This window comes from Dipodomys ordii, unplaced genomic scaffold (assembly GCF_000151885.1).
Source record: "Dipodomys ordii isolate 6190 unplaced genomic scaffold, Dord_2.0 Scaffold4, whole genome shotgun sequence".
NCBI lineage: Eukaryota > Metazoa > Chordata > Mammalia > Rodentia > Heteromyidae > Dipodomys > Dipodomys ordii.
The window spans coordinates 37345142-37359133 of NW_012267220.1; the positions used below are offsets into that span (position 1 = coordinate 37345142).

The 13992-nt window shown below is 38.8% G+C and overlaps 1 protein-coding gene across 1 annotated transcript in view; it reads left to right on the forward strand.

Moving 5' to 3' along the window:
• Positions 1-13992, forward strand: part of Hook3 (hook microtubule-tethering protein 3) — a 138870-nt gene that overhangs the window by 113950 nt on the left and 10928 nt on the right. The window contains exons 16-18 of the mRNA XM_013024428.1: positions 2039-2073; positions 8234-8316; positions 10883-10983. Of these exons, the coding sequence (XP_012879882.1) occupies positions 2039-2073; positions 8234-8316; positions 10883-10983 (219 nt within the window). The remainder of the gene's footprint in view (positions 1-2038; positions 2074-8233; positions 8317-10882; positions 10984-13992) is intronic.

Genomic DNA, 13992 nt, shown 5'->3' on the forward strand with positions numbered 1-13992 from the left:
TTGAGATAGCCACAGTATATAAAACTCCAGAGACCAAGACAGGATGAGGAATCCATAGAAGAATGAAAATGTACAGTTCTGGGGGAAAAATGTATCTTTTACTTAATGTTCATAAATTACTAAATTGTTACTTCTCTTGATTGCTGTGTCTGCTTCATACTAATATGTCTTCTCTGTCTCTTGGCATGGTTTCTGCTCAAGGCTATTGTAAGTATGGTTTTCTGCTTGTTTTCATGTATTTACTACTTCTTAGATTTATATATTTATCTGATATCATAGGTGACAATACTGACATTTTAAATTAAGACAATTGTATGCAAAATGAATCTTTTAGCAAAAGCCAGGTGATGGTAGTACATACCTATAATCCTAGTTACTCAGGAGGCTGAGATCTAAGGATCCTCCTTTGAAGTCAGCCAGGACAAGAAAGTCAATGAAACTCTTATCCCTGGTTAACCACCAAAAATCTGGAAGTGGAGCTGTGGCTCAAGAAGTAGAGCACTACCCTTGAGCTAAAGAGGTCAGGGACGTCACTCAGGCCCTGAGTTCAAGCCCCAGAACCAGCACACAAAAACAAAAGTTATAAAAAGTTAAACCCTAGAAAAGTCTGTCCTTCAGATGTGGGTCTCTTCCCACATCTCACCCATACCTTGCTGTTTCGATAGTTTATTTATGTAAGTTACTTTGATAATAGCTTCCAATTGCAATCTGCCTCTTCTTGTACACATTTTTTTTGTGGGGGGGTCCAGTCGTGGGGCCTGAACTCTGGGCCTGGGCACTGTCCTTCATCTCTTCAGCTCAAGGCTAGCGCTCTACCACTTGAGCCACAGCGCCACTTCCGGCTTTTTTCTTTTTGCTTATGTGGTGCTGAGGAATCGAACTCAGGGCCTCATGCATGCAAGGCAAGCGCTCTACCAGCCCTCTTGCACACATTTTAACAGTACCAGTGTTCCCTTTGGAGAGACCTTGTAGCATAGAAAAGATGAGAGAGCAGACTATGAAGACTAGAAAACCTAGGTTTTAAATTGAGATCTGCTACTTAAAAGCTAGTAAATATTTTCAGTCATCTCTTACTCCTTTGTAAGATGGGGCTAATATTACAGTGTTGTCAGATATATATACAAGGCATTTGTACATGACATGCTCTACCATAGTGCTTGGCATATTTAATTATTATAACATCAACTAAGAGTTAAAATTAACTTTGTTAGAGTTTAATTAATTTGTACATATACATTTTGTACATAATTAAACTTTTTAAAAATTACATTGTATCCTCTGTACTAAAGAAAATAAGCAATAATCAAAAGTAGTGAAGTTACTGTCTTTTTGTATTTTAATATGTTTTTCAGGAAGAGTGTGTGTGTCTTGGGTGCTGTCCCTGATCTATTTTGCTCAAGGCTAGCTAATTTCCTGCCTGGCTGGCTTTAAACCATGGTCCTCATATACCAGCCTCCTGAGTAGCTGAAATTACAGACATGAGCAACTGGTGCCTAGCAGGAGAAAGTTTTTTTAAAAAATCAAATCTAAGCTGCATTCACCACCAAATTAAAATCTGTGCATAATTGCCATTTTCCACATTTCCCATACAATCTTGTAAATTATTTATAACTGTGCATAAGTGAAAATGTACATAGTTCTGTACATATATAGAAATTGATCCAAGATCTTATTATGATACAAGGATAAAAATACAGAAGATAAGTCTGTCTTAGGATAAGTCTATTATTAGGGTATTTATTGGCCTATTGAGTCCAGGAATGTTGAATCTTTATCAAAGTTACTTGGAAAGTCCTTATCTGACTATCAGTAAAGGAGTTAAATATTCCATTTCTAGGTATTTTATACTAATCACCTGCACTTACGGACAGCTCTCTTCTTTTATTCAAGAGAAGTAAAGTAGAATACATTGCTTTTTGAGCTCTTTGACCAAAGAAATTACTGAGAGCAAACTTTGTTTCTACTATATTCTTAAATTTTTAAAAATAATTTGTTGGTTAAAATTTTCAAGTAATTAATTTTTATTTTTCATTTTCAGTCAATACTTCTAAAAAAGAAGCTTGAAGAACATCTGTAAGTAGAAAAGTTGTCAAAACTCATTCTATTCTGGGAATAAGGTCTTTGTGTTAGGGCTGGAGAGGTCTTAGGCAATGGCATGTGTGTCCTTGTTGATAAAGGTAATTCTGCTGCATATTAATAGTGTTTACAATGTCATTTCCATCCAACATCTATAGCTCTGAACAGTGACTGAACTATTTTCTTACATTTTATGCTTCATATCTTGTTGAAATCTTTATAATCATAGTTAGGAATTTTGATGCTAAACAAAAAAGGCAAGAACTTTTTCCTTTTTTGTGGAGGGGGGGTCCGGTCGTGGGGCCTGAACTCTGGGCCTGGGCACTGTCCCTCAGCTCTTCATCTCAAGGCTAGCGCTCTACCACTTGAGCCACAGCGCCACTTCTGGCTTTTTTCTTTTTGCTTATATGGTGCTGAGGAATCGAACCCAGGGCCTCATGCATGCAAGGCAAGCACTCTACCACTGAGCCACCTTCCCAGCCCAAGAACTTTTTCCTTTGAAGGGCTATATAATAATTACTTTGGTCGTGGCCTCTGTCCCTATAGTCTGCGTGGTCGCTTGAAAGTAGTCATGCACAGTATCAAATGCATTAGTGACTATATTCTAATAAAATTTCATATACAAAGCTAGGTATTCAACTGCCTATAAGACTACAAGCTGCAGTTTATCAACCCTAAAGGGTAGCCACCTGAAGATTCCTTTTTCAATATGTTTTTAATAGTACATACCTTAACTGACATATTGAATTAAAACCCATTGTACAACTACTTAGAGTTAACAAATTTAAATATAAAACTTACCAGTAACATTTTCAAGTATTTCCTTAAGTTACAAAAGATGAATATTTTTAGCTGGGTGCTAGGGCTCACATCCTTTTTTTTTTTTTAATCGATCATGGGGCTTGAACTCAGTCTGCACTGTACCCCTTTGCACTTGAGCCATAGCACCACTTCCTCACATCTTTAATCCTAGCAACTCTGGAGGTTTAAGATGTAAGGATCACAGTTCAGAGTAAGCCCAGAGTAAGGAAAGTCAATGAGACTCTCTTCTCCAATTAAGCCAGAAGTAGAGCAATGACACAAGTGGTAAAACACCAGCCTTGAGTGTAAGAGCCTGAGGGACAGTGCTTAGGCCCTGAGTTCAAGCCCCAGTACGGTAACAAAAACAAAAACATGAATTAACTCTGATATTTCATAAAGAAATTTTCATCTATCTATCTTTATTCACAATTTTAGGGATGTTAATAATTTTTCTGACACCCAGTAATAACTTTAATTCTTTTTATCACTTTGTAGCACTTCCTTGCAGGAAATAAACATGTGATTATCATGCATTGATGGTCTGTTGGAGTGTTAAATGTTACACTGCATAAACCAAACACCTTCACCACAAAGATGATTTTAACTTGTTACACTATGATTTGAATGACAGTCTATACCCTGAAAATTTTACTTGTACTATTCAGGTTTTTATTAGCATCAACTAGTTGTACAAGGGTATTTCATTTTAACACGTCCATTTATGAATATGTTGTTCATATCCATAAATACATCTTGATCAATCACCACCATCCTTCTCTTTCCTCCCTATAACCCACTTCCTCAACCAGTCTCACTGAGTTTCTTTGTTCCACTTTCACACAGGATAAATTATTATATTTGACCTCCTTCCCCCTCTGCTTGTTTGCCTCCCTTCTAGTCCAATGTTTTTAAATATGGGAGATATATGTACAATACACCTAGTAAATGAGACTTATGATAACTAACATTAAGTAGATTCTTTATATATTAGGAAAACAAAGAGTATTTTTCCTGTCTTTGTAAAGGATAAGAATTTGGTACACATAGGATGAGCATTCTGTTTTTGTTTTTGTGTTTTTCTTGTTGTTGTTTCCCTCATCATTTTATGACAAATTAGCTTACCAAAGAGTCATTGTTCTGTATTCAGTCATTTACATGGTAAAAATACCTTCATTAGGATAGATTTATTGCTGAAGATGGAGACTTATTAGTTTCATATGACTGTCATAAAAATTACCATAAAGACAACAGAAAACTAATGACACATAGCTAAGGAAGCTGTGAATCAAAATCTAGAAGCCCAGAAGGAGAATCTTCCATGTCTGTTCCTAGCTTCCGGAGGCTGCTGACAATCCTTGGTGTTCCTTAAAGGTCCACTCCATCTTCAAATGCTGATCTTCCATCTTCAGGGCATGTGGGAAACCAGGATTACTTCTGAATCTTACATACTATGTTTTTTCCTATGCTTCTGTGCCTGTAATAAGGTTTATAAAGTAAGCCCTGTAAGAGATTAACAACAATATGCAATAATAAAAAAAATAGGACAATGTAACCATATACTGATTCACTGACATTGTATCTGACAACCAAGATCCACTAATTGACTAATAGGAAGTAGCCTACACAGTGTGGATGTACTGAACCCAGTATTATCCATAGATAATTATCATAGAGAACCACAGGAAACTGCATCATGCTACTCAGCACATCATTTATGTATTGTTTATTTCTGGATGTTTCCATTTAACATTTTGGACCATAATTGACCAAAAACAACTACAATAATTGGATGGAAAACCACAGATAAGGAATAACTACTGGTCTTGTGCCTGTAGCTCTGCCCTGTAACCCTAGCTGCTCAGGAATGTGAGACCTAAAGACCGCAATTAGGAAGCCAGTCTGGACAGGAAAGTCCATGAGACTTTTTTTTTTTTGGGGGGGGGGTCCAGTCGTGGGGCCTGAACTCTGGGCCTGGGCGCTGTCCTTCAGCTCTTCAGCTCAAGCTAGTGCTCTACCACTTGAGCCATAGTGCCACTTCCGGCTTTTTTCTTTTTGCTTATGTGGTGCTGAGGAATAGAACCCAGGGCCCCAGGCATGCAAGGCAAGCGCTCTACCACTGAGCCACCTTCCCAGCCCCCATGAGACTCTTTTTTCCAGTTAACTACCAAGAAGCCAGAAGTGGAACCATGGCACAAGTCGTACAATGTTAGCCTTGAGCAAAACAGCTCAAGGATAGCACCCTGAACCGGCCCAGAACCAGCACAAAAATAAGTACATAAATAAAGAATAAAAGAAACTAGGAGAGAGTGAGGGAAGGGGCAACATTGTCCCAAAGGAAATATGTAACTAAAAGTCCTCTGTGCATCATCTTTATAATAACAATAAAAAAGTAAAAATTGAAAGAAAAAAGCAAAACCAAAAGAATAAAAGGATGAATTATATATGTTTGTGTCCTCTAATGGCCTTTTTTTTTTTTTTTAAATTTTTCCAGTGTGGGGCCTGAACTCTGGGCCTGGGCACTGTCCCTCAGCTCTTCAGCTCAAGGCGAGCGCTTTACCACTTAAGCCACAGCGCCACTTCTGGTTTTTTCTGCGTATAAGGTCCTGATGAAATGAACCCAGGGCCTTGTGCATGCAAGGCCAGCACTCTACCACTGAGCTACCTTCCCAGACCCCTCTCATAGCCTTTCTTTTTTTTTTTGGGTCCGGTCGTGGGGCCTGAACTCTGGGCCTGGGCACTGTCCCTCAGCTCTTCATCTCAAGGCTAGCACTCTACCACTTGAGCCACAGCGCCACTTCCGGCTTTTTTTCTTTTTGCTTATTTGGTGCTGGGGAATCGAACCCAGGGCCTCATGCATGCAAAGCAAGCGCTCTACCACTGTGCCACCTTCCCAGACCCTCTCATAGCCTTTCTATGAGGACACTAAGGATTAGATTAGTGTCCAACTTAGTCCAGTATGACCTCTTGTTGATGAGGTCATATAAAGACTCAATTTCCAAATAGTACTAGAACTTTAACTTATATTTGAGAGACACAATTTAACTCACTACAGGGCTTCTTTACATCTCAAACAATGGTCAATCTCATATAATTTTTTTTTCTTTTTTAAAATGTACCCATTGAAAATCTCCAATGTACTTCTTTTTTTAAATTTTCATTTATTTATTTTTGTTTCTGTGGTACCAAGGAATCAAACCCAGGGCCTCATGCATGCTAGGCAAGCAGTACCACTAAGCCACATTCCTAGCCCGCATAAATTTTTTAAAAAAATCACAACTAGTGTTACTAAAGATGTTACGCAATGGTGATTTTCATTCACAATACTCTATTTGACATATCAGTTCCACTGTCTATATCTGAGATTTCTGGAGATGACTGTTATCCATGCGTAATAGGTATCATGTAGAAGACATATACATAATAAGTAAAATATAAAGCAGAAGCTTGGAGAAATTAAACTGTATTGTCTAGGAGTAATAAAAGCATCATAAAAATCATAGAACTTGGGGCTGGGAATGTGGCTTGGTGGTAGAGTTCTTGCCTACCATGCATGAAGCCCTGGGTTTGATTCTGGTGCTGTGGCTCAAGTGGTAGAGTGCTAGCCTTGAGTAAAAACTCAGGGACAGTGCCCAGGCCCAGAGTTCAGTCCTCTGGACTGGCAAAAAGAAAAATCATAGGACTGATTAAAAAGTTTGGTGTTTGGTTACCCCTGGGAAGAACATAGAGATGTATGACTTCTAAAGTTTTTGGATGAGTTTTGTTTGGAACCTAGTGGTAATTCACCGGACCATATTTTTGTTTTTCTTTTTCTTTTTTCTTTTCTTTTTCTTTTTTGTGCCAATAGAGGCTTAAACTCTAACCTGTGCTCTCAGCTTTTTCACTCATGCTAGCTCTCTACTACTTGAGCCATACCGCCAATTCTTACTTTTTGCTGGTTAGAGATAAAATTTAGATTTTCCAATCTGGAGATGTCTGCCCAAGCTATCTTTGAATTGTGATCCTCAGATCTCAGACTCCTAACTAGCTAGAATTACAGATGTCAACCTACTACTGATACTTAGTGGTTTTTATACTTCTTTAAGCTGCATACATTTGTATTGTATATGTCACATCTTCAGAAACTAATTATTGGCACTGTGGCCCAAAACAGTAGCACTAGCTTTGAGCAAGATAGCTCAGGGACAGCACCCAAGCCCTTACCACAACTAACGACAACAACAACAGCAGCAAATACACACACATACATACACACACACACACACACGTGAAAGGCTTTAATATAGTAGTATGCATGAAAACTATGAGAATTAAACAACAAAGTTTTCCATTTTTATCAATGTTTTTTCTCTATCTTTCACCTTTACAGCCTTTTTTCCTATTCCTATTATTTAGTATCAGAATTAAATACTGCAGAGAATTATACATATTTTGCAAATTACTATATATCATATAAAGACCAGGAAAATATCTTCTGTTAATTCTTTCTTTTATCTTGGAATATAGCATGCATACAGGATAGTTCATATCCTAAGCTCCTAAAAGCCCAGCTTGATGAGTGTTTACCTCCATATTTAAGTGACATATCAATATAGCCACCTAACAGGATTTTTCCTTCTCCCTCCCAGATGATTGATTACATCCCTAAACCAGACACAATACTGATCATTATTACTTTTTAAAGTCTTGACACTTCTGCAACCTTGTATAAATGACATATATTAATCCCCTGACATACTTTTGTTCTGTAAAATTTATTTAAATGGTTTCCTGTTCATTCTTTTTATTGATGTGTAGTGTCCCTTGTTATTCCTGAGTTTTAGAACTTTGTTTTTGGAAAAAGGTTTTCCTTAGAAATGCCTAAAGTTTAAATTTTTTATTTTATACCTTCATTCCTAGGGGGGAAAAAAACAATCTGTACCCTCATATATATTTATGTAGAAGAACTAACTACTTTTTCAGTCCAAAAGAGATATTTTTGTCTTTAAATTTATTTAGTTATACAGTAAATTCATGTTGATTTGGGTTTCTTTCTTTTTTTTGACGGTTGTGGGGCCTGAACTCTGGGCCTGGGCACTGTCCCTCAGCTCTTCTGCTCAAGGCTAGCACTCTACCACTTAAACCACAGAGCCACTTCTGACTTTTTCTGATTATGTGGTACTGAGGAATTGAACCCAGGGCCTCATGCATGCAAGGCAAGCACTCTACCACTGAGCCACCTTCCCAGCCCTGATTTGGGTTTCTTATAGCACTTCTAGGTAATGCAAGTGTATTCCAAGAATAAAGAATATGAATCTTTAATGTGAAGTGAAAAACAAAAACAAAAGTGGGTATGATAGTGTTTTGTATTTCGTTATAGAGAGAAGCTGCATGAAGCCAATAATGAATTACAGAAGAAGAGAGCCATTATCGAAGATCTTGAACCAAGATTTAATAACAGCTGTGAGTTTTTTTTCCTAATTAGCATCATTAACTAAAAACTATCTTACTGATAGTGATTTTGGTAATATAACTTTAGAAATAGGCTTTATAATAAATTATAGCTGGGCTGGGAAGGTGGCTCAGTGGTAGAGCACGTGCCTTGCATGCATGAGGCCCTGGGTTCGATTCCTCAGCACCACATAAGCAAAAAGAAAAAAGCTGGAAGTGGCGCTGTGGCTCAAGTGGTAGAGCGCTAGCCTTGAGCTAAAGAGCTGAGGGACAGCGCCCAGGCCCAGAGTTCAGGCCCCATGACCGGACCCCCCCCCCCAAAAAAAAATAGAATCTAATGCCTGTGAAGTAAGATATTTTCATAGTGTAACTTTGACAAACTTGCACTTTCATTGACATTTAAACCTATGAATGGCTTGTACTTCTTTATGCAAGTGAGAGGACAGGCTTCTTCTTTTTAAAAAATAATAATCATTTAAAAAATAAATAATCATTTGAAATGTGTAGTTCAGTGACTGTAAGTACATATACATTATTGTATAGCCATCAGCAGTACTTAGCTAAATGCTTTTCTCATTACCAAGAAGAAGTCCACATACATTAAATAATAATTTGCCATTCCTTTCTTCCTAACCTACGGTAATCACAACTCTACTTTCTGTCTCTGAATTAACTATTTTAGGCAACTCATTAGTAGATTCATAGGACATTTATCCTTTCCAGTCTGGCTTATTTTACTTAGCATAATGCCTTTAATTTCCATTTAACATAATGTCTATTTTGTATCATGTATTAGAATTAGGTCTGAATAATATTGCATTATATAAATATTCATTTTGTTCATCTGTCAAAGGATAGTTTTTTACTTACTCTCTTTAATATTTGAGTTCTTGTTTATAAGAAAATAAATTATTAGTTGGTTTTTAAAGAAAAATCATGAGTGAGACATGATAGTCATGCCCAGCTACTCTGATGGTAGAGATTAAGAGTATCAAGGATCAAAGCCAGTATAGGGTCAGAAACTTCTCAACTAATAAAAAGCTGGGCTGAGAAGGTGGCTCAGTGGTAGAATGCTTACCTTGCATGCATGAGGCCCTGGGTTCGATTCCTCAGCACCCCATAAGAAAAAAGAAAAAAGCCAGAAATGGCGCTGTGGCTCAAGTGGTAGGCCTTGAGCTGAAGAGCTGAGGAACAGCACCCAGGCCCAGAGTTCAGGCCCCATGACCAAGACCCAAAAATAGAATCACAGGCTAGGCCAGATGGCCTAGCATAAATGTGAGAGACCCAATTGAAAAAGTAACTAAAGCAAAAAGGACTAGGGAATATAGATTAAGTTGCAAAATCCTTGCCTGAGAAATTCAAGTCCACAAGCTCAATCCCCAATACTATAAAACAAAACAAAATTATAGCTGGTACTGGTCACTCATGCTTTTACTCCTAACTACTTAGGAGGATCTAAGTATCTCAGTTCAAAAACAGCTCAAGCAGGAAAGCTTGTATAACTTTTATCTCCAATTAACTACAAAAAAAAAAAAACCAATAAACAAAAAAGAAAAGGCAGAAGTGGTGCTGTGTAGTAATAGAACAGTAGCTGTGTAGTAATAGAACAGTAGCTTTGAACATAAAAAGCTTCAAGACAGCACTGAGGCCCTGAGTTGAAGCCCCAGGACCAGCATGAAAGAAGAAGGAAGAGAAGAGGGGGGAGAGGGAAAAGAAAAGACAAAGAAGGAAGAGGCAGAGGAATAAAAAAAAGAAGGAGGGAGCAAGAGGAAGAAGAAAATTATCTATAAGAATAGACTAAACAGCCAGGCGCCAGTGGTTCAGGCCTGTAATCCTAGCTACTCGGGAGGCTGAGATCTGAGGATCGCGGTTCAAAGCCAGCCTGGGCAGGAAACTCCATGAAACTCTTATCTTCAATAAAGCACTAGATAACCAGAAGTGGTGCCGTGGCTCAAGGGGTAGAGTGCTCGCCTTGACTGAAGAGTGCAGGGACAATGCCCAAGCCCAGAGTTCAAGCCCCATGACTGACCAAAAAAAAAAAAAAAAGAATAGACTAAACAGTCTCTCAAACCTGTTAATTATTTAGCAATTAAAATAAGATAGGTGTTGGTGTTTCACACCTGTAATCCTAGCTTCTCAGCAGGTTGAAGTCTGAGGATCTCGGTTCAAAGCCGTTCCACATAGTAAAGTCCTCAAGACTCTTTTTGCCAGTTAACCACCAAAAAGTTGGAAGTATAGCTGTGGCTCTAGAGGTAGAGCACTAACTTTAAGCAAAAAAGCTCAGGGACAGCAGTTCAAGCCATAGGATCAGCACAAAAAAAAAAATATATATATATATATATATATATATATATATATATATATATAAAAGATGTTATCAAAATTTCACTGTCTCACTGTGTTGAAAATGAACTGTACAAGTTGTAGTTGGGAACAGGAGGGAAAAAGAGAGTGAGGGAAGGGTTAGTAACTGTCCAAAGAGAAAGTGTTCTTTACCTCACTTAGGTGTAAAATCCCTCTGTATATCACCTTTGTAATCTCAATGATTTTTTTTAAAATTTTACTGTCTCATCCAAAGCCTTAAAAATTGAAGAATTACAAGAAGCTTTACGGAAGAAAGAAGAAGAAATGAAGCAAATGGAAGAACGATATAAAAAATACTTAGAGAAAGCCAAAAGTGTAAGTATGCATTTGTAGGTATCGTACTCTACTTTCTGGACATGTTTTATTGGATTCCTAAATATAGTGCCCATAAGGCTAGATGTATGGTGTAAGTGAAAGATTTTCTAGCCTTGCAAGAACAAAGCCTTAGTTCAAAACCCAGTACCGCCAAAACACACCCAAATACACACACATTCCATACACATACTTAACATCTAATGAGGAAACCTTGTGATAAAGATATACAAAGAAATCTATTAAACCTGGCTGACTCAGTGGTAGTAGTGCTTGCCTTGCATGCATGAGGCCCTGGGTTTGATTCCTCAGTACCATATAAGCAGAAAAAGCTGGAAGTAGCGCTGTGGCTCAAGGTCAGGGCCCCACAACCGACACACACACACACAAAAAAAAGAAATCTATTAAACTGAGCACTGGTGGCTCACCCCTGTAATCCTAGCTACCCAGGAGCCTGAAGTCTGAGGATCAAAGTTCAAAGCCAGTCCAGGCAAGACAGTCTGTGAGACTTTTTTTTTTTTTTTTTGCTGGTCGTGAGCCTGAACTCTGGGCCTGGACGCTGCCCCTCAGCTCTTCAGCTCAAGGCTAGTACTCTACCAATTGAACCACACACAGCACCACTTCCAGCTTTTTCTGTTTACACTGTGCTGAGGAATGGAACCCAGGGCCTCATGATTGCAATGTAAGCACTGAGCCACCTTCCCAGCCCCTGTGAAACTCTTATCTCCAATAAACCACTCAGAAAACCGGAAGTGGCCCAGTGGCTCAACTGGTAGAGCACTAGCCTTGAGCTGAGAGCTGAGGGACAGCATTCAGGCCCAGAGTTCAAGCCCTAGGACCAACAAAAAAAGAAAGAAACAATCCCGAACAAAATATTGTGATCAAAATTACTTAGTAATTAACAAGAAGAAAATTTAACTTAATAGAAAGCAAGTGATCAGGGCTGGGAAGGTGGCTCAGTGGTAGAGCGCTTGCCTTGCATGCATGAGGCCCTGGATTCGATTCCTCAGCACCACATAAACAAAAAGAAAAAAGCCGGAAGTGGCGCTATGGCTCAAATGGTAGAGCGCTAGCCTTGAGCTGAAGAGCTGAAGGACAGCGACCAGGCCCAGAGTTCAGGCCCCCCCCCCAAAAAAAAAGAAAGCAAGTGACCATCACCAATTTAGCCAGTAATTAGAAGAGCAACACACATGGTATTACAAACAAGCCCTATAGCTTCCCTGTCTGTGACAATCAACCTGAATCCAGCAGTTATCTGTAACCAGCTTCCAGGTCAAAGGAAATAAGGCTCTCTATATATCTATAGATATAAATATTGGAACAGATTAATACCTTTAAGCTGTCAGATAACTTGGAAGATAAAAGTATCATGAAAACAAAATAGACAGTGGAGTGTTGGTAGCACTAGGAGACAGGCTAGTACTACTTTAAAAGAGCCCTAACTAACTGCCAACATTCATCTTTTGAGTCCTGGAGTGGCGGCAGAGAGAGTCAATGTGAAAGACATTTTGGGCCCTGGCATCAGTGGCTCATGTCTGTAATCCTAGTTACTTCTGGAGACTGAGATCTGAAGTTCAAAGCCAGCCCAGATAGGGGCTTTTAACCAATCAACCACCAGAAGTCTAGAAGTGGAAGGGTGGCTAAGGTGACAGAGTGCCAGCGTTGCATGAAAAGGCTAAAGAGCAGCGCCCAGGCCCCTAGTTCAAGCCCCAGTACTAGCACTAAAATAAAATGTAATCAAAAGGAAAAAAGGCATTTTGGAGACATCTGTGAAAGTATGGACTTGGCTTGAACCAAGTAATGGCAGTTTTAAAGAAATTTTCTAATAGATATTAGTATCACAATTATGTGCTATAATCTCTTTAAAGATGTGAATGCTCAGGAATTGAAGGGTTATATATCATGAGGTCATTAGTTGCCAAAGCAAGTATGTGTATTTGCACTGTGTATTAAGGAGAAAGGTGATATATTAGATAGGGCATTGTAGCAATAGGTGAATCTATGTTCAATGTAAATGGCCTTTTTGTTGTTTAAGCTTTCTGTAGCTTTGAACATTTTGATAGTAAAATGGAAAGGAGGAGTTAAAAAATGCCTTCCCTATAAGTCTTCCATTTGTTGAGCGAGTATTGACCCCACTGCCACCACTCATGCCCAAACCACATATGAGCAGAGGAGGCAACAGGGACACAGTAGTATGTTTGTGCTCTTTAGGACACATTCTCAAGTGCCTAACTCCTTAGAAGCCATGGTGAGCTGAAACAAAGAAGAGGCAGGGAAAGGAGAGAGCTGTCCATCGTGTCTGCTTAATTGTATTTATTGATGTAAGCCAGAATTAGCTTTTATAATTGATTCTTCTATATAATTCTTTATATATTCAAAAGTTGAAAAAGTAATATTATTTTATACATTTTTATTTTAAAGTGCTTTTTAAAATAGCCTTTGATCTTACAACTTTCCTTTTTGTGCCTTTTTTGGTTCTTGTTTAGCTATATTGTGTTGCTAGGTATGAAACACAGGGCCTCAGGCATTGATTAGGTAGGTGCCCTACCACTAAGTTATATACCCAACTCTATCCTTTTCAGGGTTAGGTTTTTTTTTTATTTTATTTATTTTTTTGCCAGTCTTGGGGCTTGAACTCAGAGCCTGAGCACTTCTTTTGCTCAAAGCTAGCTAGCTCTCTACTTCTGGCTTTTTTTTTTTTTTTTTTTTTTTTGTCGGTCATGCAGGCTGAACTCAGCCTGCACACTGTCCCTCAGCTCTTCAGCTCAAGGCTAGCACCCTACCACTTGAACCACAGTGCCACTTATGTGGTGCTGAGGAATTGAGCCCAGGGCCTTGTGCATGCGAAGCAAGCACTCTACCACTGAGCCAACTTCCCAGGCCCCACTTCTGGCATTTTTCCTGTGATTAATTAGACATAAGAGTCTCATGGGGCCGGGCGCTGGTGGCTCATGCCTGTAATCCTAGCTACTCAGGAGGCTGAGATCTGAGGATCGCAGTTCAAAGCCAGCC